The sequence below is a fragment of the Excalfactoria chinensis genome, chromosome 13, assembly GCF_039878825.1.
Source record: "Excalfactoria chinensis isolate bCotChi1 chromosome 13, bCotChi1.hap2, whole genome shotgun sequence".
NCBI lineage: Eukaryota > Metazoa > Chordata > Aves > Galliformes > Phasianidae > Excalfactoria > Excalfactoria chinensis.
In genome coordinates this window covers 10,781,629-10,807,262 of record NC_092837.1, presented here as the reverse complement: position 1 = coordinate 10,807,262, position 25,634 = coordinate 10,781,629, and the positions used below count along the sequence as shown (strand labels likewise).

Below are 25,634 nucleotides of genomic sequence, written 5' to 3'. Positions count from 1 at the left end.
GGGTGCACGGGTGTGTAGCAAGAATGGGATTGCATGTGCAGGGACATAGCTGCTGTTCCTCTCCACTGCCGTGCACATATGCATATACCCACACCTGCCCATCTGGCATTATTTTACTGCAGCACAGTTGAATTTTATCTCACTTGTCTCAGGAATATTCCCCGGTGACTTCACCAGGATGAGCTGCAAATGCCAGACGGGTACAGGAGGCACTTAAAGGGAGGAAGGGGCATGTAGCTGAGGCCATGGTGGGCTGGGAGCCGGCAGCACTGCATGGTCAGGGTGGGGGCTCCTGGCACCCCATGTTTTCAGTATCCATCGGCAGCGGTGAAGGTGTGGGTTAGAAGCCTGAGACTTCTGGCTTGGTGCTGGCAGGGGGAAGGCCGGGTGGTGTACATCAGGAACCTCTCCAGCAACATGAGCTCCAGTGAACTGAAGAAACGCTTCGAGGTGTTCGGTGAGATCGTGGAGTGCCAGGTCCTGTCCAGGACTAACAGGTGGGTGGTGAGGTTCCCGGTGTTTGGGGGTCTGCACCGTGCCCATCCCAGCCCAGCCTGCGGGCACATGGCACAGAGCAGAGTCACATTAGCATGGCTCTGGAGCCTGACACAACTCTACTTCTTTCTCTGGTTGCTCAGGGGGGATAAATACGGCTTCATCACCTACCGGTATTCAGAGCACGCCGCCTTATCTCTGAAGAACGGCACCTCGCTAAGGAAGAGGAACGAGCCTTCCTTCCAGCTCAGCTCTGGTAGCCTCGGACACTTCTTCTGGACCAGATACACTGACTTAGGTAAGAAGGCTTCCTCAGAAGCATCTTGTTTATCAGCGTGGGGCGGTAACAGCACACTGCATTCCCGAATCTTTGTCATGCAAGAATCCTAAAGCTTTTCCAGCCTGCAGCAAAAGCCCACCTGCTCTGGTACAGCTCGCACAGCTGTTCTCAGCTCAGTTGGATGGCTTTGGGTGCCAGGGGCAGGAGGAAAGCAGCTTGTGTGCAACCCCAGGGTGTGCTGGCTGCAAAGCACAGCATTCCAGCCCAGGGCCACAGGATCTCAGCTGATGCACAGCCCATCCTTTCCCAGATGTGTTTCTGCACGGTGCTTGACACTTCCCAGCAGAGAACTCCCTTCCCTATCATTAGGGAAAGCAGTCAACAGCTCAAGCTCAAAAGGGTGATCTGAGTTATTTGCTGCTTGACAGGACAATATCCCCAGCATCGCGTATGTACTTTTCATCCAGAATGACAAGGAAATGCACTGTGTTTGCATTAACTGTGTTGATGAAAGCACACGCTCTGCTCCCTGTAGGCCCCTGCTTGGATTCAGCCAGGACTCACTTAGCCTCACCCCTCAGCCTTTCCTAATGGGCAGGAGCAAAACCCTGTGCTGATTCTGAAAGAGAAACGTGATCCAGCCTTGCTTGGCCCTTCTTACTTTGACTCTTGGGTGTTTCACAAACACCACACGTTAATTTCTGCACCCTCTGCGGGAGGTGAAGTGGTTCTTTTATCTTACTTCATGCACAAAATAAGGCATCCTGCTCCATGCCCAGAAAATAAAGCCATGCATTTTGATTTCCGCCTAGGTGCCCAGTCTGACACAAGTACTGCCTGATCCCTTAGCACCTTGTAATACTTCATTTGCTCAGAGCAGTACTCCGATTTTGATTGTGGGTGCAAATGCTCATTATTCATGTAATAAACCCCAGGATCCCTCATTCTGGGCTCTGAGGAGGTAAGAACCAGCATGCAACACATGATGAAAGCACTGGCTGTGCTGCTGAGCTGCGGGCAGCAGAGCTACAGGGACCCCAGCATGGCTCCCAGCTCTAGCAAAGATATGCACACAAAAGGGGTTAAGCTGCTGCAAAATGAGGCTGCCTTATTTCTGGCATTTGCTAGATGTGGCGGGCTTTGTCATGGCACTCTTTGTTCAGCTTCTGATGCAAGAGAAGGGGAGCTCCACAGGCAGACGCCCACGCTTGCCATGACCTGGTTGCTCACGTGGGAGCTGCCGTACTTTGGGGACTCAGAAGCCGTCTGGATCTGGCAGTTTTTGTGAATTTCTGACGTCTAACCTGACCTGCGAGAGCCCCTCCCCCAAACACCAGTTTGCTGCTTTTCAATGGGGACAAACAGCCCATTTTCCCACTTTCATTTTGGGATATGGGATAACAGCGGCACATTTGAAGGCACCCATCAGGGGAAACACCAGCTTGGGTGCTTGGTGCCTGCCAGCACGGCCAGGGCTCAGTAGTGTGATGGCAGAGGGAGCGTGGTGCTCTGGGCATCCAGCTGCCCCTGACCCATGTTCTGTGTCCTGCTCTTCCCAGATTGCAGCGCAGAGGAGTCCTCCCCGGCGCCGGTGAAGAGCAAGTATGAGACCATGGATTTTGACAGCTTGCTGCAGGAGGCCCAGCTAAGCCTGCATCGGTAACAGCCTTAACCTTGGAGGAATACCTCAATACCTCAGTCAAGGCACTTCCAATATGTTTACGTTTTCAAAGAAATTATTCAGTCTATGACAAAGCGAGAGAGAGCGAGAGAGCGAGAGCACGCACGCGCGAGAGAGAGAGACTGCTGTCCCTTTCAATCGATGTTTACATTGAACAAAGCTGCTTCTGTCTGTGAGTCCCCATGGTGTTGATGTCTCACTGCCACACATTAGTCGCCCCGCTTCTGACTGGTTGTTTTAGGGTGAGCCTAGGAGCCCCCCGGCCCCTCTCCCCTGGCCCTCGCCCCGTGCTCCCACCGTGGAGTTGCAGCTGTGTTCACCATAACATTTTTTGTCCGTAGTGTGTGATGATGAAATTGTTAATTGTGAATAGAATCAGGATTATAAACTAATTTTTAATAGAAGAAGAAAAAAAAAAAAGAAGTATATACTTAAAGATGTATTTATGGCTCAGATGTACTGTAATTCAGATTTATTGTACCGCTTCCTTGATTTTTAACTATGCACTGTAATGAGGCACTTGCCACTGAGCAAATGGGGGTCAGAGCAGAGCCCCAGAGCCAGTGTTCGCCCTCTGCCACGAGGCCGCCCGCCTCCCCGCCGGGTCACCACGTTGCCGTCAAAGCCATTCTCCTCATCAGGGCTGAGCCCCAGCCCCCAGCTGCCAAGAGGGGCCACGGTGTGGGCATGAAGGGAAGGGTGGTGAAGGAGTGGCACAACCACCTCCAGGCGTCCCCGCTCCAGCCTGCCACGTGCAGGGGCATGGCAGCTCCATGTCTGCCTGCCCAACGTGCTGCCCATTCTCCAGCCGTTGCCCCATAAGCCATACACCCACCCAGTACCTGGTTGGTGAGCCGGCTCCTTGCCCACCACTGGCACACTGTGCTGCTGCCTCCATGCCCCAGCAGCATGAAGGAAGCGTGGCATCTATGTTGTGTCTGTGGCTCCTGGCTGGCCTGCCACTGCTTGCACCAGTCCCTACCTTTTGCCAGGGTCCCGGGCCGCCCGGCAGCGCTGGATGTAAGGCATGCTCAAGCAGCGTCCCTGTGAAATTTGCTTGCAAACTTGTCCCCCACCTCTGGGAGAGGTGGGAGTGGGAGAGACCCCAGCCTTGGTTGGAAGGATCCCAACCAAGAGCAAGCCAGGGGGAAAGGAAATCTCCCTGGCTCCTCAAGCCATCTCCATCACCCTCATTTGCTTTCTGGACACAGAGACCACTAGGGATCCAGCCATCCTTTGTAGATAGAATATTATAGCCTTAACTCTGCCAATAGATAGATAGATTAGAGTCTTCTGGGGTCTCCCTGGTACACGACTTAGGGTTTTTATTCTCGTTTCCTCAGTGTGGACACCATTTCATTTTGCAGGCAGTATGACCAAAGCCCCCAGAACTGCAGGAGGTTCAGTTCCAGGAGCCCTGCTTTGCCGACACAGCCTGTGGCTCCAGCCCAGGCCTGTCCTTGACAGAAGGGCTGCCAGCAGCCATGCCAGCCGCAGTGCCCACTCGTTTCTCACTGCCCTCATAGAACTTGTGGTTCCAGCAGCAGCAGTGAGGCAGTGGCACGGCTCTGCTGGCTCCCACATCCACCACCAGAGCTGGTCATGTCCTTGTGCCACTTGGCTGTCAGCCCAGAGCAAGGGCCGAGGTCTCTCCTGCCACAGGCCGTCCCCACTCCTGTCCCTGACCCAGCATACACGAGTAACCCTGGCCGAGACTGAGCATCTGCTATTGGCAATTGCCTCATTGTAGCTTTGCCTTTTTCTGTCCTAGTATTTCCTCACAACGATGATGTTTACATGTGATTGCTATAGAGCTTATGTAGAATGTATATAGCGACACATTTAGGGTGGGTAGTTCTGTCCTGTGCTGTGCTGATGTTTTTCAGAAAACGATCAATCCAAAAAAAAACAAAACAAAACAAAAAACAGAATGAAAAAAAAGAACAAAACAAACAAACAAAAGGCCAAGTGGAATTCTTCCATCTCCTCCTTGCTCAGCCATGGGAGCGAGCCCAGGGCTACTCCCAGCTGGAGGATGCATCAAGCCTGGCAGAGAGGAAGGGCAAGCACTGTGGGGCTGCTGGGTCCCTGAGGACCCCCCTTGGGGCAGCCCCTGGGTGCATTGCCAGCATTGGTTTCTGTGAGCCCCCATCCAAAATCTGATGTTGCTTTCCTGCGGCTTCCCGTGCCATCGCAGCGCTTCTGCACAGGGTCAGTCCCCTGCAATGGGAACCTCGTAACGCACAGAGCCAATCAGCACTGCAGTTGTAGGATAGGAAGAGATGCAATAAGTGGTCTTCGTGTTGCCTGAAGCCTATAAGTGGATTTTTTTTGTTGTCATTTGGGGGTTTTCCTTTCTTTTTTCCCCCCTTCCCTTGAATTCGGACTACTCATTGTCCCTCCCCCCTTGAGAAATGTCTCCTGCACTGATGCAATACGCACACGGGTGCTCAGGCACCCTCCTCACCAGCCCCCATGCCTGCCCCCAGTTTAGGATTTGGTGAGCGCAGAGCGTTTCAGCCTGAGAAGCACAGGTGTGGCTGCCTGCCGGCTGGGTTTAGAGTCTCTCACGCAGGGGTAGTGGTGAAAAATAAGTTTCCACTGGAGTTTTATTTTTTTAATGGAAAGGTTTTGTTTGTTTGCAGCACCCAGGGGTGAGGAGCGGCCAAGGAGAGCTCGCTCCGTTCAGGGACTGAGGCTGCTCTGGGTACAGAGAAGGGCCCCCGTGCCCCTCGCTGCTGGGGCACAGCCCAGAGAAACTGGGAGCAAAGGGTATATTAGGGTAGGCAATAAGTAAGGAGGAGATTTATTTTTCTAAGAAGTATATAGCTCTAGGATGTCCCCCAGTAGCTGCCTGTGAGTACCTTGGGAAGATGCTAAACGTGAAGAGTTTGATGATGAAATGCCCTTTTGCTTTTTTTGCACAGATTTGCCCCATAAAATCTTGTTGTTCAGGGTGGGATACCAGGTTTCCCAGCTGGAATCCAATGGGCTCTTAGGAGAGGAGCCGATGTTTCTGAGTCTGGGCTGAATGCAGTGGACAATCCCGGGTGTTAGGTTTGATGCTGCCCCAAAGATGAGGTTCATCCCAACTCCTCATCAGCGCAGCTTGCTGGGCTGTGTGCCTTCCCTACAGGAGCAGCAGCTCAGCTGCTGCATCACAGGCTGAATGTCTGACTTCAGCACTGGTCCACGCGGAGCTGCTTTACAGACCAGTGTTTGAATCTGTTTGAATTGCATTCTTTCTTTCTGGCATTGTGCTGAATGACGAACTCCATTGTTGTTCGTAGCCGAGCCCTGAAGCCCTTTTCTGTTCTATCTCCATCCGTCCTGACAATCTCAAGCAATATGAACCAAACTCAGCCTTCGGGCTCCATTCCTCATCCCCGGAGCCGTGGCCGTCACAGTGCGGGCTGTGGGCCGTATGAATGTGAGAGAGAAGAAGGTGAAAGCGATGCATTTCTTGAGAAAGGTGTAAGAATTTCACCTAAAAAGGGGCACATCTGCTTCGTTATTTATAATAAAAGCTAAATTCTTTTTCTTTTTCTTTTTTTTTCCTTTTTTTTTTTTTCTCTTTTAATGAACTAAAAGGACACTGCTAATAATGATGAGGGGCCGCTTCTGCCCCCTTCCTCGTGCTGAATAAGTACTGCTGAACTCTGTGTTTTTCTGCTCGCAGAGTAAGTCAGAGTGGCAGAGTTGATCCCTCTGTGATGACGAATCCAGTTTTTAGTCTGATTGTTTTTAATTGGTAGCTGTTTTTTATATATTTCACTTTTTTTGTTCCCCCCCCCCCCCCCCCCGGTTCCGTTCCGTTGTGTCCTTATTTATGTAATATACTTTAACCTTAAAAAATGGCATGGATTCCCATGCCTTTCCTTTATTATTATTGTTATTATTTTTAAACAGAGATTTATTTCTAGTGTGATTTAACTGTCTACCTTCTAAAACGAGAGGACGTTTTCTTGTATTTTTACATTGTCAGATTCTATAGTTTCATAGATAATTTAACCAAATCGCTCGATGTATTATCTATATCTATCCGGTGGGTATAAAAGTTCTATTTTAAATTGTGTAAATACTTCAGAACTGGCTTCTTTTTCCAGACTCCCCTGCTGCGGAGTTACTTGTTTACATCACAAAGACTGTAGAATCTCTACGCTCATGTACTGTAAATAGTGAAGTGATCTGCCTATAAATAAACGATAACATATATACTACAAACTGGGAAACAAAGCAATAACGAGCAACAAGTCTGTGCTGCTGGGATGTCAGGGTACCGAGCAGGTGCTCGCGTGGCACGACGTGGCAGTGGGCTGGAGGGGATGTGCACTGGCCTGGCTGTGGGAATGTGGGGTTGTGTACAATGTGAGTACATGACTCCAACCCTTACACTCATCCATTTGAGAAGGAAACAACAACAATGACAAAACCAGCACAACGGTTTGCTGTTCTGCCATAGCTTTCTGGTAAACCAACTTCTTCTCACACACCTGGGAACGCATTTGTAGCTTCAGTGCCTGCTCTCCCTGTCGGTCAGACAGAATCAGACACAGTTTGCACTGTGAGAGGGAGAGGGGCCAGTGCCTGGTTGTTGTGCACGGGAACAGCCTCTGATGCTGACCTTGGCTGGCTGGCATCTGCCCAACGAGGGCAGCATCTTCAGCATCTTCTGTACGCTTGACCTTGAGCAGCTGGCTGTGCTCCGAGCTCCCAGCCCTGCAGGGAAACTCAGTGCTGACACTGTGAGCTCCCAGCCGGGGCTCTGGAGCCTGTACTCAGCCCAGCGTGTGCATTTATCTACTCAGCATTTCTCCATCCCAGCTTGCTGCCCAGATCTGACGGGCGTCTTTACAGGGAGGACTGGGGAAGGGTCTGTTTTCTCTGCCTCCTGCCGGCTCAGGGTCCTCTGCCTGTTCACCCAGTGTCACTGAGCTCTGCCAGCAGCTGCTGCCTGCCTTGCCTGCACACAATCCCCCAGCTCACTTTTCCCCACCCTGCCTAGCTTTGCTCTCTCTGTACACCACCGGTGGATGCTGTCTTCTGTGCTCACTAGGAGCCTTCAGGGGCTGGTGGAGAGCTTGCTGTACATGCTGCCCATTGTGGGGGTCCTACAGTCTGTTCCCTCTTCCTCTCCCCCTCAGTCTGGATACATTTTGGTTTTTCATACCAAAATACCATTTCTACCTCCAAGTACATCTTCAAACTCACACTCGGATCCCTCACACTTCTCAGCAGCCTCCTGCAGGTAAGAAGGTACAATTTCCCAACCAATCCCTCCTCAAATGCCCACCCTGCTGCTGTGTGGTGGTGAGGGTGTCCAGCTGCCGTGCCTCAGGCTCTTGCTGCCTGCATGGCACAGTGGGCTATGCTCGGTGTTGGCTGAGCAGACCCTTGGGGAGCCATGCAGCAGCTGCCATGGGTGAGCCACAATGGCTCAGCAGCAGCTGCAGTGGGTAGGTGCAGGCATAGTGCTCTTGCAATTGTGCTGGGGCTCTCTGCTTGTCTGAGCATCTCTGCTTCCCTTTCAGTTCGACATCCACAAGGACCCCACATGTGCAGAGCACTGAAGAAATGCAGCTGGATGCTGAGCAGAGCCATGCAGGGAGCTGCCCTTCACCAGCCTGAGGGGCAGTGAAGGGATCTCCACACTGCCATCACAACAGCATTTTAGAGGGAAAACCTCTCCACTGCAGCAGTGGATGTGTCCTGGATGTGTCCTGCCAAAAAAGGAGCACGAGTTACCCTGGGCTCTCAGCAGTACCCTGGAGCATGCAGGATTTACTGCCCATGCAGAACCGAGTGGAGAAAGGCACAGAGAGGAACTAGATTTACCTGTACCCTGCCACATTCTGACCATGATCTGTATCTGCTCATGTTGATTTGTATCACAAGGAGTCTTCATTTCAGTGAGTTTGCAAAACATCAGCATCTGCCCAGAGAGAGGCAGTGCAAAGATTCAGCTCACTGCTGCTGAATGGGCAAACTCCTGGGTGAAAGCCTGTGTTCTCATCACCAACATCTCCATCCCTCACTGTGAGCCGCTCATTTCAGGTCCAGGCAAAAACTCAACTGTCCAAAGAGAACAGAGAACTCGTGCTTCCTATAGATCTGTGGCGGAAGGCACTGTGGCACCAAAGAGCCCAGAAGACCAGAAGTATTCCTCCCATGGCCAGCCTGGATCCGGTTGGTACATGTGGCTGTTCTGAGGGACACACAAGACACAGGGATGGTCTGTCACTGCCATGCCAAGGGGAACAGTGGCCAAAGAGAAGAACTGAAAAGCCTGTTTGGCTGAGGCAGCACACTGTTGTGCCATGAGGGGCACCACGCAGATAGCCCAGGAGATATCAGATTATTTACAGTGGTCATTACCTGTAGCTCCTGGCTATCCAAACTCCTGGTGGAAATTAGGGAGATTAATTCTTTCTTCAGTGAAAAGATTAATAACTCTAATTAATGGAGGGTAAGAAAACCAGATTTCAGGGCAGTACTGAAAAAATGAACTACAGACCCTATAAAGGAGCAAAAAATAATGATAAGGGACCCCGAGCTCTTGGGAATGAGAAGAGTATAGAAATGGGCCAAGGTCACAAGAATGCTCGGGGTGTATTCAGTGGGCAGCGAGCTGATAAGGAGCTGAGATGGAGGGAAGAGCTGCACCTGTTTGCAGCAGCTGCAATGTGTGAAAGAGGACCAGGAGGTGAATATCATCAGGAAGAGGTTTGTATGATAAATTCCTGTAAAATAAATAACTGCCGCTCCTCTGGGCATTTAGCCAAGCACAGTGCACTTGCCTGGACCCTCTCTCAGGAATCTTGGTTAAAGCAATACATCTTTAACAAGTCCTCCGGCATCCAAGAACAAATGAGAGCAGCCCAGTAATGCCGGCCCCTACAGACAGGTTGCAGGGCTGTGCCACCAGGGGCTGCAGGGACAGTTTGTGCTGGGACATTGCTACTGATGGCGGCCAACAGCTTCTTGTAAGACAGGAAGGGGAGGGCCTTGACTCTTTCAGCCAGCTGTGGGCTACATGGAGAAACAATACTAGGAAAGAGAAAAGGAAAGCATGTGATAGAAGGGTGATTTCTGCACATGTGTGAATCAAACCAATTAAAAGCAGCCAAAAACAGGCTCTAACATCACTTTCAGCTTTAGAATAGAGTTAACTGGAAAGCCTCCTTTTCCTCCTAACCCTAATTTTATTCTTTATTTATTTATTTATTTATTTATTTTTGAGAGAAGGTTGTAACAAAACACCAAGAGATCACGGGCCACTAGAGGTTTTTTAAGCAGGAGGTCAATCTAGCTTCAAATCTGATGCTCCATTCCCTAAGATACTTCTCCCTCTTACCTATCTCCTCTTTAAGAGGAGCCAGTGACTGGCTGTTGTGCACAGGGACAACTTGTGATGCTGACCTTGTCTGGCTGGCACCTGCCCAATGAAGGTCTAGTGGGTGAAGTGGTGATTGGTGGCCATCTTGGCCATAGTGACCATGAAGTGGTCAAATTTAGAATCTTTGGAAATCTGCCACCAAAACCTCAACAGAGAGAGCAGAGTTTAGTCTGCTCAGGGAACTTATTAGTAAGGTTCTCTAGGAAGCTGTTTTTGAAGGCATTGGTGTCCATCAGTGCTGGTCACTTTGTAAGTTCCGCCTCCTGAGAGCACAGGAACAGGTAGTTCCAAAGTGTTGGAAGTAAAGCGAGATAATGAGACCTCTCTCAATGATTTTTCAATGGTCTTTGGAATCTGGAGAAGTCTTACGTGATGGGAAGCTGACAAAACTTCCAGGCTTCAAAAAGGCCAAGAAAGATGACCTTGGTAATTACAGGCCTGTCAGTCTCACTTCAATGCCTGGTAAAATGATGGACAAAATCATGCTGGGAGTTACTGAAAAACACCTACATCATCCCACCAAAGCTGGGTAAAGCTGCTCTTCCCGTTTAAGAAGGGCTGCCTATTTATTGCACTCAGCTCCAGGGGAAGATCGTTCAAGGGGCCAGGCAGCTCCAGCAGTGCTCGAAGGAGGGCTGTAATCCTGATGGGGCACTGCGCCCTTGGGGGAAGAATCCACAGTTCCTGGTCCCCGCCCATCCAGCTCACAGCCAGCTTCACTTCCGCAGCTCTGTCTCTGCTCTGACTTTTGCCCTGTTACATCGTGCGTTTTGCAGGCGCCATGGCAAAGATGCTGAAGAAGCTACAGGAAGAGCTGATCTGCTCCGTCTGTCTGGACATTTACAGGAACCCTGTGTGCCTCAGCTGCGGCCACAGCTTCTGCGAGGAGTGTATCCAGAGTCTGCTTCGCAATCAGCTCCGTCCGCAGAACTTCTTCAACTGCCCGTTGTGCGGGGCCCAGGAAGCCACTCCTACGAAGCTGCAGCCCAACGTCCAGCTCCGCAGCGTTGTGCAGAATTTTTTGGACACTAGTAAGGAAAGTGCCACTACTGAAGAGAAACCGAAACATGAAATGGAATGTGAAGGTGATGCGTGGAGGGAGGGAGAAAATTCAGACGTACGTGATGAGGAAATCCTGTGTGATTTCTGCCTCAGGGAGCCTCAGCCAGCGGTGAAGACATGCATGACCTGCGAGGCCTCCATGTGCCAGGCCCACCTGGGCAAGCACAGCACAAAGGCTTTCCTGGCAAGCCACGTCCTGGTGGAGCCCTGTGATGCTCGTGTTTTGGCAGCAAGGAGATGTGCCCAGCATGGCAAGTTGCTGGAATGCTACTGTGTGACAGACTCGGTCTGTGTCTGCATTCTGTGCTGTGCCACCAACTCCCACAAGAGCCATGAGATCATCAGTATGGAAGAGGCTTTTGGCCAGGCACAGGTAAGAGGCTGCCAGGACAGCTGCCCAGGCTGGGGCTGCTCGAGGGAAAACCCTGGGGATCTGGGATATGGAGAGCTGCCCACAGTGTGAGGCCAGGACATCTCTTGGGCTTCAGGTGTGCAGGTTCCCATCTTGGGATACCTGGCTTTGGGTGTGGGCTTTGCCCCAGGCTGCCTCTGGGCTTGCCCCTTGGGCTGTAAAAGTCTCATGTGCAGCCAATGGGACCGAGTGTTTGTGGCTTTGCTTTTAGTCCTCGATGCATCTTCAAACAGGAGTATCAGCCTCAGCTGTGTTTGTGCAGTGAGAGCTAATGGCAGTGTGTCAGAAAAGAAGCTGCCACCAGTAGAAAGTAGCTTTCCACGTGGCTGTTGTGCATGGACAGTTTTTGTTGTGAAAGTATATTCCCCACACTCACAACTGTGAGTTCTGTTCAGGGGCAGAATCTTCCAGTGAAGCTTTTATGCTGATTTGTCATGAGAGTGAACAGTGAACAAAGTTCTTCTGGGTCTGAGCTCCCCCATCTCCATAACACCGCCCATCTTGTTCCTCATACCTCCTCCTCATTGTTTTCTCAGAATGATTTTTCTGGAACTCTGCAACAACTGAAAAATCACGAAGCTGAAGTGAACAGGAGCTTGGAAAATCTGCTGTCACACCAGGGAAAGATAAAGGTTTGTTCCATGATCCCATAGCACTTAGAGGCTGGTTTATGTTCGTAGCTGATTAGGGTCTGTTTTGCTCTTTTTTCTTCCCCTTTCCTTGACCGTTGATCCCAAACCTTTTCAGTTCCTGGTTGCTTTGTCAGTTACTTTCTGGGTTTCCTGGCTGTTGAACAACTTTCTTATAAGACTGGGAACATTTTCAGGTTACAAAGGACAGGTGAACTTGAACGCTGCTGCTGAGACCATGCTCCCTTTTGGGTGGGTGGTGGTTTCTCTTTCCAGCTTCCTTCAACTTGCAGATTCTAAAATCTTTAGGGGAAAGATATAAACCACCTTATAGTGATTTTAATCCTCTTTACAACAAGAAATCCTATTAGGCTAGTCTGTGCATCTAAGAAGTTGGTAGATGTGAGGTTAAAAGAGTGTCCCAAGGTGTTTTGGATTGGCATGCAAATGCTAAAAACCCTTGATAGAGCAGGGAGTTTAAGGCATGTCTCCAGATCATACTTATTCTGCTTAGGAACAATTGCTACTTGACTCCTTCCGGCAGTAGATATGCTGGCACTGGAAGTAGTGCCAGTCCTGGAACCTGGCAAGGGTGCCAGACCCTTCTAGTCTGAAGGCAGAACTGTCCTGTTGGTGGTAGCACAGCTTTTTGCTAATGGTGGAGGCAGTAAGCAGATAAAGCATTCTTCCTCACCAGTCTTTAAAAAAACAAAAGAGAAGGTATCCATAGAAAACTACCAGTGCAGAAAACCAAAAGATGCATAGCAGAAAGCCTTAAGCAACCTTAGTGCAAGAGCTGCTACTTATTCATTGGCAGCCTCATTTTGGTGCTCCTGAAAGCACCGAACTTCCCAGTACTGGAAACCTGAGCAAAGAGGAGCTGAGTTCTGTCCAAAGGCAATGGGACTGTTCCCCAGTTACTGCTGCCAAGTGTTCTCTGGTCAGCTGCCAGATGCTGGAGTAGGGCACCTATGTTAATTGGCCCATCTGCTGTCAATGAGACATCTTGCTCTGTGGGAGAAGTAGATGATGCTTCTCTAAGTGCAGAAAAGACCAGGCTCCTTTCTAAGACAGAGATGGCGTGGAAAGTGTAACATTCCATCCCTATCAGCTTTGCAAATGTTTTCTTAAAAGGCACTGGAAAGCTCGCATAGGAATCATCTGGAGAAGTCCTTCAATGCGATTCATGAGCAGCTGGATAGAAGAAAAGCAGAGATCTTGGGAGCCATCAGTGCAATTGAGGAGGAACAACTTTCTCACACTGAGACACGGATAAAAGAACATAAAGAGATGAAGGATGCCGTCAGCAGTGATGTGCAGGAGTTGGAGGCACTCAGGAATCAGAAGGATCCAGTGCTCTTTGTTAAGGTACCTCACAGCCCTTCCCAGAAATACGGCAGCACTTGAGTTGGCCTTTGTTTGTACTGTGCTAATCCTGCTTTCAAAATTCCTTTTCTTTCAGGGTTTGTCAGCAGTACAAGCCAGGTAAGCTCCTCACTGGTGGTCTGCTGGTGCATTTCACTTAGCTGCTGATGGCTGACCCTCCCTCAGTCCCAGGCTGTCTGCCCACCTGGCACACAGGGCAGGCCCCAGCTTCCCATGCTCATGCTGAGCTCCTGGCAGCTGCCTGTTTCAGCAGTCTGACCACACGCTCGGCGCCTTTCTCTGTGTCTCTGGGAGAGAAGCCCCAGAATTTTAGCTGATGTCGTGTATGAATCTCCACATACAGCATGACTGAATTTTCTGATCCATCGACATCCATTCTTGAGACCAGCTCAGGAAGTTTGTGAATATTAAGGTGCTTGTGTGGGCATGGAAAGAATGGATGAGCTCAGATAGTCAGAGTTGTCCCCAGCACCGTATTGCCCTGTGCTTGGCTCAGTTGTTTGCTCAGCATTGGATCTTCCTGTGACTCACTGCTGTTCTGATGCCTTTCTGTATGTTCTAGGAAGCAGAAACAAGTTCCTAGTAACGATGATGAAGAACTGGCAGAGCTGCTCAGTGCTATGGATGGATCAATAAGAGAGACCATTCAAGAGCTTTTCCAGCCTTATGCCCACCTAATCGTGCACACAATGCCCTCAGAGGAATCATTACCTGGTAAGTGACTATTTCACTTAGTGAGGTAAGACAGAGAAGCCAACAAAGCATATTTAAGAAAGGGCTGTAAAAATACAGCAAGTACACCAACTACCTCTAGAACTGATCACTGACAATGTATGTGATTACTTTCACAAGTGTGCAAAAAAAGGGGAGCTTGTTCTGTGCTCTGGACTCGGATACTGGAACTTGATATTCACTCCCTTTAGAACTATGTAGGAGTAGTTAAGAGAGGTGCAGAATTTAATGAATACACTTTGGTGGGTTCAAGGTTTCTTTCACCCTTGTTTCTAGCAATGGAGCTGTATGCTGATTGCACAACACTCTGTGAACCGTAACGTGTATTTTTTTGTTTGTTTTTATAGTTCATGAACATCTGACTTTCGAATCATGTCAAGCAAGTGGATTCCATGTAGAAGACAAGGTGCTCACAGTAGTCAAGCAACGTGACCTATACTTCCCCTATGAGTGGAACAATGTGCCATTCTGGGTGTACAGCACCGAAAGCTTCTGCAATGGCCAGCACTTCTGGGAGGTGATCACCTCTAAGTCGTCATGCTGGAAAGTGGGTGTCAGTGATAACTGTTTGCAGTGCTATCTGGAAGAGTCTCATAGTCATCTCAGGGTGTTCCTAGATAAAAATCAGATTAAATCCCAGCCTCTGAAAACTGACATCAGAAAGGTCAGGGTAGAGCTAGACTGCGAAAGAAAGACAGTGTCCTTTTTATATATGTCTGGCAAGAAACGTTCAGGCTTTCCTAGCAGATGTGTGCCCATAGCTACAGTAAAGATCCCTGTATGCTATCCTGTCTTTGCTGCCTTCAGCATTTCTAATGGCTCCCTTTCACTCTCATAGTGACATGGGGACAAGGCTGTCTTGCCTTTCTGTGCCTTGGTTCTCTACATTTTGGGGCTTCAGCTGCACTGATTCTGCCACCCTTGCACAGTATAAACCAGGCTTCAGGCTGGGCCTGCTTGCAGCCTGCTCCTGAGCTATAACAAGGTTCTGGTCTTTTGCAGCAATGGGCTGAGTTGAGAGAATGAGAAAATTGGGCTCTACCATTAAATATATCTCCTCGGGTTTTTTCTCTTTTTGTTTCACTACTGTACTTTTGCTCAGCTATACGGATTGCTATGTTGGATGGACATAATTAAAGTAATTTTGCTCTCAAAACTTGGTGGTAATCTAGTCTATTGCAAAGTATATGGCACAGTGTTAATGCTACAGCACTCACAAGCAGCAATGCCAATCTCTGCTCTAGTGCACCAGCTTTTACCTCCCTGTCCTGCACAGCACTGCCATAGGGCTGTTCCCCAGCAGGATGATGGTGCCTGGAGCAGCTGAGGAGAATGTGACCAAGCAGAGAACTCCTGCCTTGCTGCAGCTGGGCTCAGGTACATCATATCCAGGGTTCACTTGGCCTGGGGGCTGCAGGTGAACCGCTGATGACACGCCTTGGATGGGGAAGCATTTTGCTTCATCCCAGAGGGGAGGAAGCAGGGCTGCAGGAGGTGGAGCTGCAGAGGAGGCAGGGCTGCAAGCTCTGGGCTGGGCCTTGGACTGGCGCTGTGCCATGGTCAGCCTTTCAGTTTCATTTCTCACTGTGTGTGTCGTTAAGCCGAGCAGCCATGGCAAAAACTAAGGAGGAATTTGGAGCGTCTTCCAGCTTAGAAGACGAACTCAGCTGTTCCATCTGCCTGTCCGTATACAGGAACCCTGTGTCACTCTGCTGCGGTCACAGTTTCTGCAGGCAGTGTATCCAGAAGGTGCTCAGTGCCCAGCGGCAGGACAAGGCCCCATACTCCTGCCCGCTGTGTAGGGTCGAGCTGGGGCCCATCCTGGAGCTGCAAAATAGCTTCCATCTGTGCAGCATCGTGGAGACACATCTGGCCAACGAAGGGAAGCAGGATGATGGCTTTGCAATGGAGAAAGGAAAGGTGGTTCCCTGTGACTTCTGCCTTGATGATCCCCAGCCGGCCTTGAAGTTGTGCCTGGTCTGTGATGCCTCCCTGTGCCAGGCCCACCTGGACAAGCACAACTCCAAGGCCTCCCACAGGGACCATGTCCTGGTGGAGGTGGGCACAGGTGACTCGATGGAGGAGTGGAGGTGCCGGGAGCACGGCAAGGTCCTCGAGTACTTCTGTCAGGATGAGAGGCTGTTCATCTGCGTGCTGTGCTTCATTGCGGGGTGCCACAAGGGCCACAAGGTCGTCACCCTGAAGGTGGCCCATGACATGTACATGGTAAGGGGTTCTCCTCTCTCTCCTCTCCCCAAGGCCAGCCATGTTTCACTGCAGAGCATGGGCATGGGGGCACATGGATATGGGTTGGGGTGGGAAGGCAGGAAACTAGAGCCTGCCTCATCCCTGAATAACGAGATCTAACATCACCCAGAAACCTGCAATCATATGTTATAATAGCATTCAGTGACTGGTATCAAAGTAAGCAGCTGGGTCAGTAAGTACTAATGTTTTGCTAATGTCCTGAAAAGATGGTTGCTTGCTACCTTGCCCACAGATGCCACAAGTGCTGACAGATGTAAAAACCAAGGATTTGGGTTACATTAAGGCACATGCGGTGGCTCTGACAGGAACAGAACTTGAACAGATAGAGTGAGATTGATTTATTTGAAGTGAAATTTACTTATCCAAAGGGACAATTTTTAATTGATTAATCTGCCATGTATAAAGTCATACATAAAAATTAAACACTGGCATGAAAGACTTGAAGAATTATATTGGTTTTGCAGTTTTGCCCTACCTTTATGTGGAGGCAAGTAAACACAGCTTATTTTATGGCTTACTGTAAGCACAGTGCTGGAGAAAGCAAGCACACTCTGCTTAAGCAGTGCCACAAACTGCTGGCCTGGTTTAAAAAGATCCATGCTGCTCCCCTGTTGTGAAATTCAATGCTCTTTCTTCTTCTGCTAGGATGACCTCCCTCACGCTGTGGATAAGCTGCAGAGATACAAAAGTGATGTATCTGTCGCCCTCGAGGAGCTTCAGCAGAACAAGAATCAGATCGAGGTTTGTGCCCAGGTTGCAGCTAATTCAGAGCATCTTTCCTCCATGCTTTCTAAGAAATAAATGAACGTAATAATACTGTGGTGTCACCTTTAGCAAGTTGTTCTGGGAGATTCACCTGCAAAGGTACTCCAATAATTAGTGCAAACATCAGGCACAGCCCTGTACAGGTGGTGGTACTGAAACTGCTCTGTGACAGCAGTTTCAAGCCAGGGCTGCACAGGGTTGCAAACCAATTCTTTACAACTCTACTACATTTTAACGTGTGGTTGTTTGTGTTTTAGGATCTAGTTTGGCTATTTTGTAAGAATTAATTAATTAGGAGTGCTGCTCACTATATAGTCATTTGCACACCACGGTCTGTGCATAGCATTACATAATGGTTCTTACATTGCTAGCTGAGTTTTGTCTGATTTTGTTACTACAGCAGGGCAATTTTCATAATCTCTTGTGTTTATCAGATAATCTAAGCCAATGCTTATTGTCTGCTTCCTTCTAAAGACAGCTGAAAGGACAGATACAAACCTAGTAGAGACCCCTAGTTGAGTGCCTGAGCCAGTGCACCGTTTTCTTATCTCTTCATTTAGACCAATATGAAAGCAGTGACTTCTCTGGTGCAAAGCATGTTTGAAGCAATAAAGACAGAGATAAATAAGAAAGAGGAGAAGATCCTCAGTGATATTCAATCCCGTGACAAATCACAACTAGCAGAATGTGCCAAACTGGAGAAAGAGATGGAGGAGAAGCGAGATGAGCTTGTGCAGCATCTTCAGATCTTGCAGAAGATAAGAGAACAACCAAACGCTTTCCACCTCCTCAAAGTAAGCAGCTGTTCTTTGTTCATACGCCTGCTTCTCAGCCAGCTGCCCTATCTGGAAATTACACTAACAATTTCTTTTTTTTCTTCTTTTTTTTTCAATCTTAATTATAGGAATTTGAGCTGGTGCTGGACAGGTACATTCCACCTGAAAACACTTGTTTTCTTCTTTGAAAAAATATGATGTGGGTAACTGAGATCAAACCTGTCCTGAACTCTCTCTGCAAAGCTGCTCCCTATTCCATCTGTACTAAAGGGCACCGCATCCACACAACTAGCAATGATGGGGGCTTAGCTGCTGACTGTTCCAGTGGCCCCTTTAGCTGTAGCTTCTTTAGCTACACAGCTACTGGATTCTGGTGAAAAGAATTCTGGTGCTAGAGAGCAGTGACAGCCTGCCTGCAGTAGGTCAAAGCAGCTTCTCACAAAAATACTATGGCTCCTTCTTTCTTGTTTGAGCATTTCAAAGATCCTTTGTGGGTCTGGTAAGTAACAGGTAATGCCAAATAAATAGCTAACTTTAACAGCTGTGACTTGTTTAACCTTAACAAGGAGTTGTTTACACCACAATGCACTGTCCTCTTTGCAGAGTCCTTCTTAATCAAAGTGTTTGTTAAATCTTTAATGCCAAATGTCTTTCCATGGTGAAATGCCTGCTTGCATCCTAGCATTTCAAATCACAAGTTCAGCATCCGCAAGATGGACGTGTCAGTGGTAGAGCTGAATGAGGCCACTATCAGCATCTTCCAGACTCTGATGGAGGACTGCTTGTCCTGCCTGGATGTGTACCTGCAAGGCATGCACAGTGAGTTTCCTGCCCTGGCTCAGTAGTGGCATGTGCCCATTGGGATAGAGCCTCCTCCACTTAGTGCCCAGCGCTGGTTCCTTCCCACAAAGGTTCAGAGTGAGAACTCGAGGTGGGATCTGGGGGTTTGAGAGTGCACTGTGGGCTAATGGAGAGGGAGGAGGGGAGGGGCAGAAAGGCTAAGTTGAAAACAAGGGCTCCAAACCTATGTAAAGCCAGCTTCTCCTCTCTCTGCACTGGTTCCCTGCTTCCTCCTGCCTGCCAGGCACTGGACAGTCAATCCTGATTTTGAGAAACATCTTTGTTTGCCAACCCTCCTTCCCACTGAGTTTATCCCTGCCCATGCTCTCAAGTGCACAGCGCCAAGTCACAGACATGAATGTATCGCCAACTTTGTAAAACATTCTTCTCAATCTTTTTCCTAGGACTACTCACTAACCAGATTGAGTGAGACAGGTAAATCCCTTTTCTTTATTTATGAAATAATTCTGCAGCAGTTGTTCATTTAATGCCTGTACATCTTCTGGTTCTGTGCTTTGGTCTCAGGAAGAGCCAAGCAGATCCTATACATGGGCACCCAACTTTTTGCCTTGCCCTGGCTGCATTAAACGAAGAGGAATTGTCTTGGGCCACATATTAAATATATAATACAGTTAATGTATATTAATAACGGAGCTTTTAAAATATATTTTTTTTATTAAAAGTTAAACAAAAGATGGCAACAAAACCAGAATACCAATGGGTTGGACATACATGTGGAAGTTGTCCTTTAACTCAAAATAGGGGGGTCAGGTCTATTCACGTCTCCTGTTTTATTAGTTCCAAGATGAGATCTATGTTTTATGAGGCACTAACATTCACTGCTGTCTCTTTACAGTGAGGATCCAGCTGCTGGTAGCAGTTCAGAGAGTAAGTGTTCAAAAATACTCGCTGTTCCTCCGGAGGTTGGTGTGGGGCTGTGCATCTTGCGGAGAAAATATCTCATCTAAAAGTGTCAGCAGCATTTTGTTGTATGTTTCAGAAGTGCAGCCTCTGGGCACAGTTCACCAGATCTGCAGAAATCTGTGGAAACTTGCCAGAGAAATTATTTATCTTGAGCTCGAGGGAGAGATGGGTTTTGTGTCAGTACTCAGTAAATGTCTGAGCCTGCTCCTGGGAAAGACCAAAGAAGAGCTCCCACTGAGCAAGCCCAGCACCTGAAAACATCCAGAGGCAAATCCAGATGCTGCAGGAGATATTAAATCTGTAAACAGTATTGCTCTGCAGATATCAGTAATGCTCAAACAGTCTTCTGCTGGGTAGGAAGTGCTGTTTTTCCAGTAACTTTTTTTCTGAGGAAAACTTATTTACAGGTTAGTTGAAAGATTTATTCGTTGCTTTTCTGCAACTCGAGCTCATTTTACAAAATAAGTTTTGTTCTGTTTCCTTGTTTTTTAAACTCAAAGAAGTGATGCTTTCTTCACCAGGGAAAGAGATTCCATTCTAACAAGCATTTCTAATGGATAGGTTGATGATAATTTGCTTTGGAAGGGACATAGAGGACTGAAAACAGTGCAGTCTTGCCCTAACTGCAGATGTGTTTGTGTTACCAGACATATTTAGGAAGACATAACAAAAACAATGCCTTAATTTTCAGTAACTGGAATAGATGGGAGAGCACAAGAGGCAGTTGCTACGAGTAAGCTATAAAATAGAGTTTAAATTACACAGCACAGCTTAACAATATGGTTGCTTTGGCTTTAACAGAGCCAGCCTCAGATTGTTACAGTGCTACAGTTATTATTACAGTGAGTGAATCTTTTCCATCTTGTGTATTTCTACAGTACAATACCAACTGAAGGGATGAAGATGTGGACAAAGTGAATAGTACACATATTCCTGGAAGTAAGGGAGAAGCCAAAGAGTTCAGGACACAGAGAGAAAGAAGATTGCCCAAAGTGTTCCTTAATTCCAGGTAGCCACTAAGTGTCTTGGTCTTCTATATGAGCCTCCCATTAAAAGCAATTCTATAGCAATGCAAATTTTGAAAAGAAGTGCCAAGTATTAACTAGAACATAAGAAAATCTCCAACTACATCATCTTGTAGCACTAATGTTACTTGTGTCCTATTAATTGTACTGACTAGGTTGTCATTTTGTGGTAGTGTAACTAAATAAAGAGCTGTAGATATAAATGAGAAAGGCTGCCTGATTTCATACCATCAGTGGGGATTCATTGTTGGGAGCACTGCTTGTGGATGACTGCAGTAGAAAGCTGTTCAGGACCATGGCATATAGTTGGATAACCACATATAACACAAGTGATCTTTATAGCAGAGATGTAATTATCTTTGTAAGATAGTCAGCCTCTGAAGTGGAAATGCTAAGTCATGGCCTGAAGCAGTGATGGAGCACCTGGTGGAAGGCAGGGCCAAGCCAGGGGAGCTCAGGTGCATGCATTGCAGCCAAGTGACCTGAAGAGATGGAGCCAGGATCCACCCCTTCCCAGCCCTCATTTAAGGGTTGGCAGTGGAGGTGAGGGTATCTTGCTGAAGATCCCTGTCTGCCTGAGGCCTTCTGAAGGTAAGCAGCTTCTTTATTTCTGCACCCATGGCTGCTGAGTTTGAGTAAATCCTCGCTTTCTGCAGCCTAGAACCTTGCTGCTTTGCTGTCATCGCCATGCTTTCTGTTGTGTTACAGCCTCCAAGACACGTTAAACACTTGTACAGACTTCTCAAAGAGCCATGCAAAATACCGTGTTCATCCATCGGTATAGAAAGAGACTGAAAAAGGTGTGATCCCAGTGCAGAACTTTCTCTGTTAGTGTCCTCTCCTTTTGATGTGATGGGAGAGATGACTGAAATCAGTGGTTTACTGTGTGAGCTGATGGGGTGTACACTAAAATTGTTGATCTCCACTCCCTTTCCCAGTACAGATGGAAGTGCATGTTACATTGCATGTGGCTGGTGTCTCTGCTTTCACACTCCAATTTCGTGTTCTCTGGTCTGTGTGGCTGCTGGCCTCCATTTTGAGCACTTAAAAATTACATGAGGTGCCCTCAACACTCCCAGTAAAATGAAGAGACTTTGCCTGGTAAATTTGCTCAAGATGAATCACTTAAATAAGGATACTTAGGATAAAAATAATAATAATAAAATTTGATATATAAGTGATGAAACTCAGCATCACAAATGAGCTTTAGAAAGGTGATCAGCAAATGCACCTGGTCTTCTCAGTAAGTTGCTGTTGTAGGAACAGTGCTTATGTCTGTACATTAAGAGCCTTCCCCTGTGTCATTTCCATGGCCTTGTTTTCCTTAGCCTCTTCTGGAATCTGGGAAGTGGAGAACTTGGGCTGGGGGAGGCACAGGGCTGTCTCCACAGCTGGGCTGTGCTTGGGAGCACTGCACACCCAGTGAGATGAGCAGCACACATTACACAAGCACCACTGCCCCCAGCGCAGCTCCTGATAGTTCTCACTGCTGCATTTTCCAAGCGATCTGGACTGGAGAGACTTAATTGCAGGGATTAAAAAATGATCGAGGCAGCAACATCTTCTTTCCAGATTTAAATGGACTGCAAAACTGCTGCGGTTCTGCAGCCTTTGCTTTGCTGCATGCTTCTGTGGTCAGCAATAACAGAAACTGCATGGCCAGATCTTGAGAGTTCAGCACTAGTTCAAGGTGACTTTGCAAGTGTTCCCTACCGCTCCAAGCCAGCGGGACATAAAGGACTGCCACTCTCAACCACTGAAATGAAGCAAAAGAAATGAGCACGTCCCTCAGTGCTTTTATTACCTAGGCTGCTCTTTGACTGCCAGGTAGTTACTGCTTTCACCCCAAGCAAAGCAGCCATGATCAGCAAATGCATTGCCACAGACAGCAACTCACTGCACTGCTGCAAATCAGTACAGAGTGAGAGGTTATTCAGCAAGGTATTTTGAGTAGCTCCCCTCTCTCCGACTCACTGCATCTCTTCACTTGGCTGCGCTTAGCAAATGTCAGCACCTCCATATCCCATTGTGAAATATCAGTTTAGCATTTCCTCGGTGTAAACCTGTGTTACAAACATATCTTCCAGTGTCCCAGTATAAATATATATATATATATATATATATATATATGTATTTATATGTATTAGATAGATAAGGCACAGGATGCAATGAGAGAGCCATGGCACAGCTCCCCCTTCCTCTTACAGAGTGGAAGGCAACAGAGGAACTTATTAACCAGGGCTTATTAACCAAAAGAGAGGCAACAATTATCTGAATGGAACTTGCATAGCACTTGATTTGTAGGGAAAAGTTCATTAATGGAGGAAAGTAAGTCAGGTTAAAAGCTATGTGCCTTTGTGAGCTGTTGAATCGGCAGCTGCAGGTTTGACCTTGCTAAGCCAGGTTCTCGCTGCTGATAACAGAAGCTTTTCTACAGACTCAGACAATTAGTGCAGACAGCGGCCTCCTGTTTTTTCAAATAACATCCTCAGCTATGCTGTATATGGAATGCAAGGTAGCAGGCTTGGACAGGGAAACCACAAATCAATGAAGAAGCAGCAGATTGGTAAATGGAGTAGTTTGCTCTTTAAAGTATGTGCCTTTCATGCTCTCCCGTATGCAGGCTAGGTGGGAATATCCCCCCAGCATCCAGTATGCGCTGCACTGATTCAACATACCTGCTTTATAACTGCTCTGAGGTTACAGAGTTTGATTTCCACACGTCAGCACAGAGCTGATGGTGCAGTTATGTCCCATACATCTGACTTGTACGATTAGCAGAGATGGACTTCTCTGAATTTGACACCAGTCACATTTTTAATATCCCACAGTTTCGCCTTGAGGAAGCAAAGAGAAGTGAAAGACAATGAAAGGAATGCAAGAAGACACACTGGAGCCCAGTAATTAACTAAGCCTTGTGTCCCATAGAAACACTAAAAATTGTAACTCTTACTTAGTTTTTTATTCTAGGAGACCGTACTGGATTATGGCATTCACTGAGAGCTCAGCATTTCTGTACAGCTATTAGTACAGAGCAATCTCTCCTAATAACAATATAACTGTAGAGATATAGTCCAGAGATACAGACAGAGCTAATTTCTTTTTTTTATATCTTTATGGCTTAAGTATTTTGATTACCTAAAGAGTCTGATTAATTACAACTTCCAATATCTATTATGCTCTCTTCTCTCCATCCACACCATTTTTACTCGGAATGAAGGTGTGTTTCTAGTGGCTTTCACTACACCCAGCTGTTCCACACTGGGGCTATTGAACAGTGTTAGTTTGTAGGCCAGTGAACTGCTCTCTGAAGATTCACAGTCATAAAAGTGATGGTGAAATCTGGGCAAACGGAGGCAGCAGGTTTGACTTGGAGACTAAGCAGGATGGGGAGGTGGCACGTGTCAGCATTTGTGCAGCAGCAAGCCTCAGGTCAAGTTCTTTGGCAAGAGATTCCTTAGCATGAGAAACCCAGCCAGACTTCTCCAAGGCCAAAGGTTCTCTGCACATAGAAACGCATTAACCATAAAACTTAATATACCTTAGGAAAAGGAAAGCGTTAGGTTTCCATAGAGTTCCTGCACAAAGGCTGTCTCTTTGAGCTTTTATAATAGACATCAGTCCTCACAAGGTTTCACTCTGACAGTATTGCTGTCACCATATATTAAACTCCAGGAAAACTCCAGTGCAAATCCCTATAAGGACTGGGAAGTCAGAACTGCTGCTGATTCTGACAGCAGACAGCAAGGGGAGAGGAGGGTTGCTCTTTCTTTTCCCTTGAAACTTGCATCTTCCAGTTACCGTCGCTTCCAGTTGAAGCCTTGTGGCAAGGGTGGAACGAATGTATTTGCAGTGCTCTGTATTCCCACAGAATGACAGCTCTTAAAAACAAGATTTTTAGCACTGCTTTCTCCATTCATATATTGATGTGCTGCTTGGCAGCTCAAGGTTCCACATGAAAAGCAAATATTAGGCAATGTTCAATTTCAGATAATGCATGCTCTTCTGTGCAAACAAGGAAGGAAAGGGAAGCGGGTTCAGCTCCTCTGACCATGACCCTCTGGTCCAGGGGAAGAAAAACGTGTACTGAGCTCTTGCAGTAGGGAACAGAGAGCCCATGTTCTTCATAGCTGGACTTGCTTCCCAGACAGATCTGGATACTAAAGCAAACAACATGAAACACTGCGATGAGCATCAGTGGCGCCCCAAAGCAGAGTCAATATCTAAATAGGGGGCTAAGGGAAAGGAGGAGACAGACTTCTTAGCAGGGCCTGTTGTGATAGGACAAGGGGAAATGGTTTCTAACTAAAAGAGGAAGATTTAGATTGGATATAAGGAAGAAGTTCCTTACAATAAGAGCAGTGAGATGTTGGCACAGGTTTCCTAGAGGTGCCCCATCCCGAGGTCAGGCTGGCTCTGAGCACTGATGGAGCTGCAGGTGTTCTGTTCATTGCAGGGGGTTGGACCAGATGGCCTTTAAGGTCCCTTCCAACTCAAAGGATACTGTGATTATTATTACTGTTACAAATTGTTACAGTATCCCAAACTAAAACAGCCATGGAAAGTTCAGGTTGTTTTGCCTCATGTTACCAGCAGATTATTAATCCTTTAATGTAAAAGTCGGAGTGGCTCAGTGAACAAAAACAAACATTGCTCACACTGGAGTTCTTTGGGTTGGCTGTTTCTGTAGTTTTTTGGGCTGCTCTTTTTGTGGGGAGGATCACGAGTCACTCCGGCTGGGCTTTGTCAGGCCGTCCGTAGTTCCGAACACACATGGAACGAATTAGAAAGTAAAAAGCGAAGCATTGCTAGTGCCTTTGCACTGGGGGGGGGCGGAGGGGGAGCGCCAATTAAGTGAGAGTACACATATTGTTCACTCCGTGCACTGACGGGGAAGGCACAGGCAGGCAGGGGGCTGCCGGACTCTGCTCTGCTTCTTGTTTCTCACGAGCACGACTTCGCA

At 47.7% G+C, this 25,634-nt stretch overlaps 3 protein-coding genes across 4 annotated transcripts in view; all 3 read left to right on the top strand.

The window, feature by feature from the left end:
- Window positions 1-7,560, top strand: part of PPARGC1B (PPARG coactivator 1 beta) — a 40,385-nt gene extending 32,825 nt beyond the window's left edge. The window contains exons 10-12 of one of the 2 annotated variants that reach the window (XM_072348405.1): window positions 376-497; window positions 639-793; window positions 2,335-7,560. In XM_072348405.1, coding sequence (XP_072204506.1) covers window positions 376-497; window positions 639-793; window positions 2,335-2,438 — 381 coding nt within the window. In that variant the 3' untranslated portion in view covers window positions 2,439-7,560. The remainder of the gene's footprint in view (window positions 1-375; window positions 498-638; window positions 794-2,334) is intronic. The other variant, XM_072348404.1, reaches the window with a different exon arrangement.
- A 2,927-nt stretch (window positions 7,561-10,487) lies between these two features.
- On the top strand, window positions 10,488-15,225 carry LOC140258156 (E3 ubiquitin-protein ligase TRIM62-like). Its single transcript, XM_072348194.1, has 6 exons — window positions 10,488-11,287; window positions 11,863-11,958; window positions 13,090-13,323; window positions 13,418-13,440; window positions 13,904-14,055; window positions 14,421-15,225. Exons 1-6 carry the CDS (start codon window positions 10,634-10,636, stop codon window positions 14,909-14,911), a joined length of 1,650 nt encoding a protein of 549 aa, XP_072204295.1. The 5' UTR covers window positions 10,488-10,633; the 3' UTR covers window positions 14,912-15,225.
- A 187-nt stretch (window positions 15,226-15,412) lies between these two features.
- On the top strand, window positions 15,413-20,876 carry LOC140258157 (E3 ubiquitin/ISG15 ligase TRIM25-like). Its single transcript, XM_072348195.1, has 8 exons — window positions 15,413-16,299; window positions 16,987-17,082; window positions 17,667-17,900; window positions 18,011-18,033; window positions 18,565-18,701; window positions 19,127-19,157; window positions 19,579-19,610; window positions 20,525-20,876. Exons 1-6 carry the CDS (start codon window positions 15,502-15,504, stop codon window positions 19,150-19,152), a joined length of 1,314 nt encoding a protein of 437 aa, XP_072204296.1. The 5' UTR covers window positions 15,413-15,501; the 3' UTR covers window positions 19,153-19,157; window positions 19,579-19,610; window positions 20,525-20,876.
- Window positions 20,877-25,634: the final 4,758 nt, after the last annotated feature.

What these genes read in the sequence shown, in the direction of transcription:
- LOC140258156 (XM_072348194.1), top strand. Translation starts at nt 10,634, where the DNA reads ATGGCAAAGATGCTGAAGAAGCTACAGGAAGAGCTGATCTGCTCCGTC. An exon ending in AGGCTTTTGGCCAGGCACAG is followed by an intron (nt 11,288 to 11,862) that starts GTAAGAGGCTGC and finishes TTGTTTTCTCAG; the next exon opens with AATGATTTTTCTGGAACTCT. An exon ending in CACACCAGGGAAAGATAAAG is followed by an intron (nt 11,959 to 13,089) that starts GTTTGTTCCATG and finishes TTTTCTTAAAAG; the next exon opens with GCACTGGAAAGCTCGCATAG.
- LOC140258157 (XM_072348195.1), top strand. Translation starts at nt 15,502, where the DNA reads ATGACACGCCTTGGATGGGGAAGCATTTTGCTTCATCCCAGAGGGGAG. An exon ending in TGGCCCATGACATGTACATG is followed by an intron (nt 16,300 to 16,986) that starts GTAAGGGGTTCT and finishes TTCTTCTGCTAG; the next exon opens with GATGACCTCCCTCACGCTGT. An exon ending in GTACCTGCAAGGCATGCACA is followed by an intron (nt 18,702 to 19,126) that starts GTGAGTTTCCTG and finishes TCTTTTTCCTAG; the next exon opens with GACTACTCACTAACCAGATT.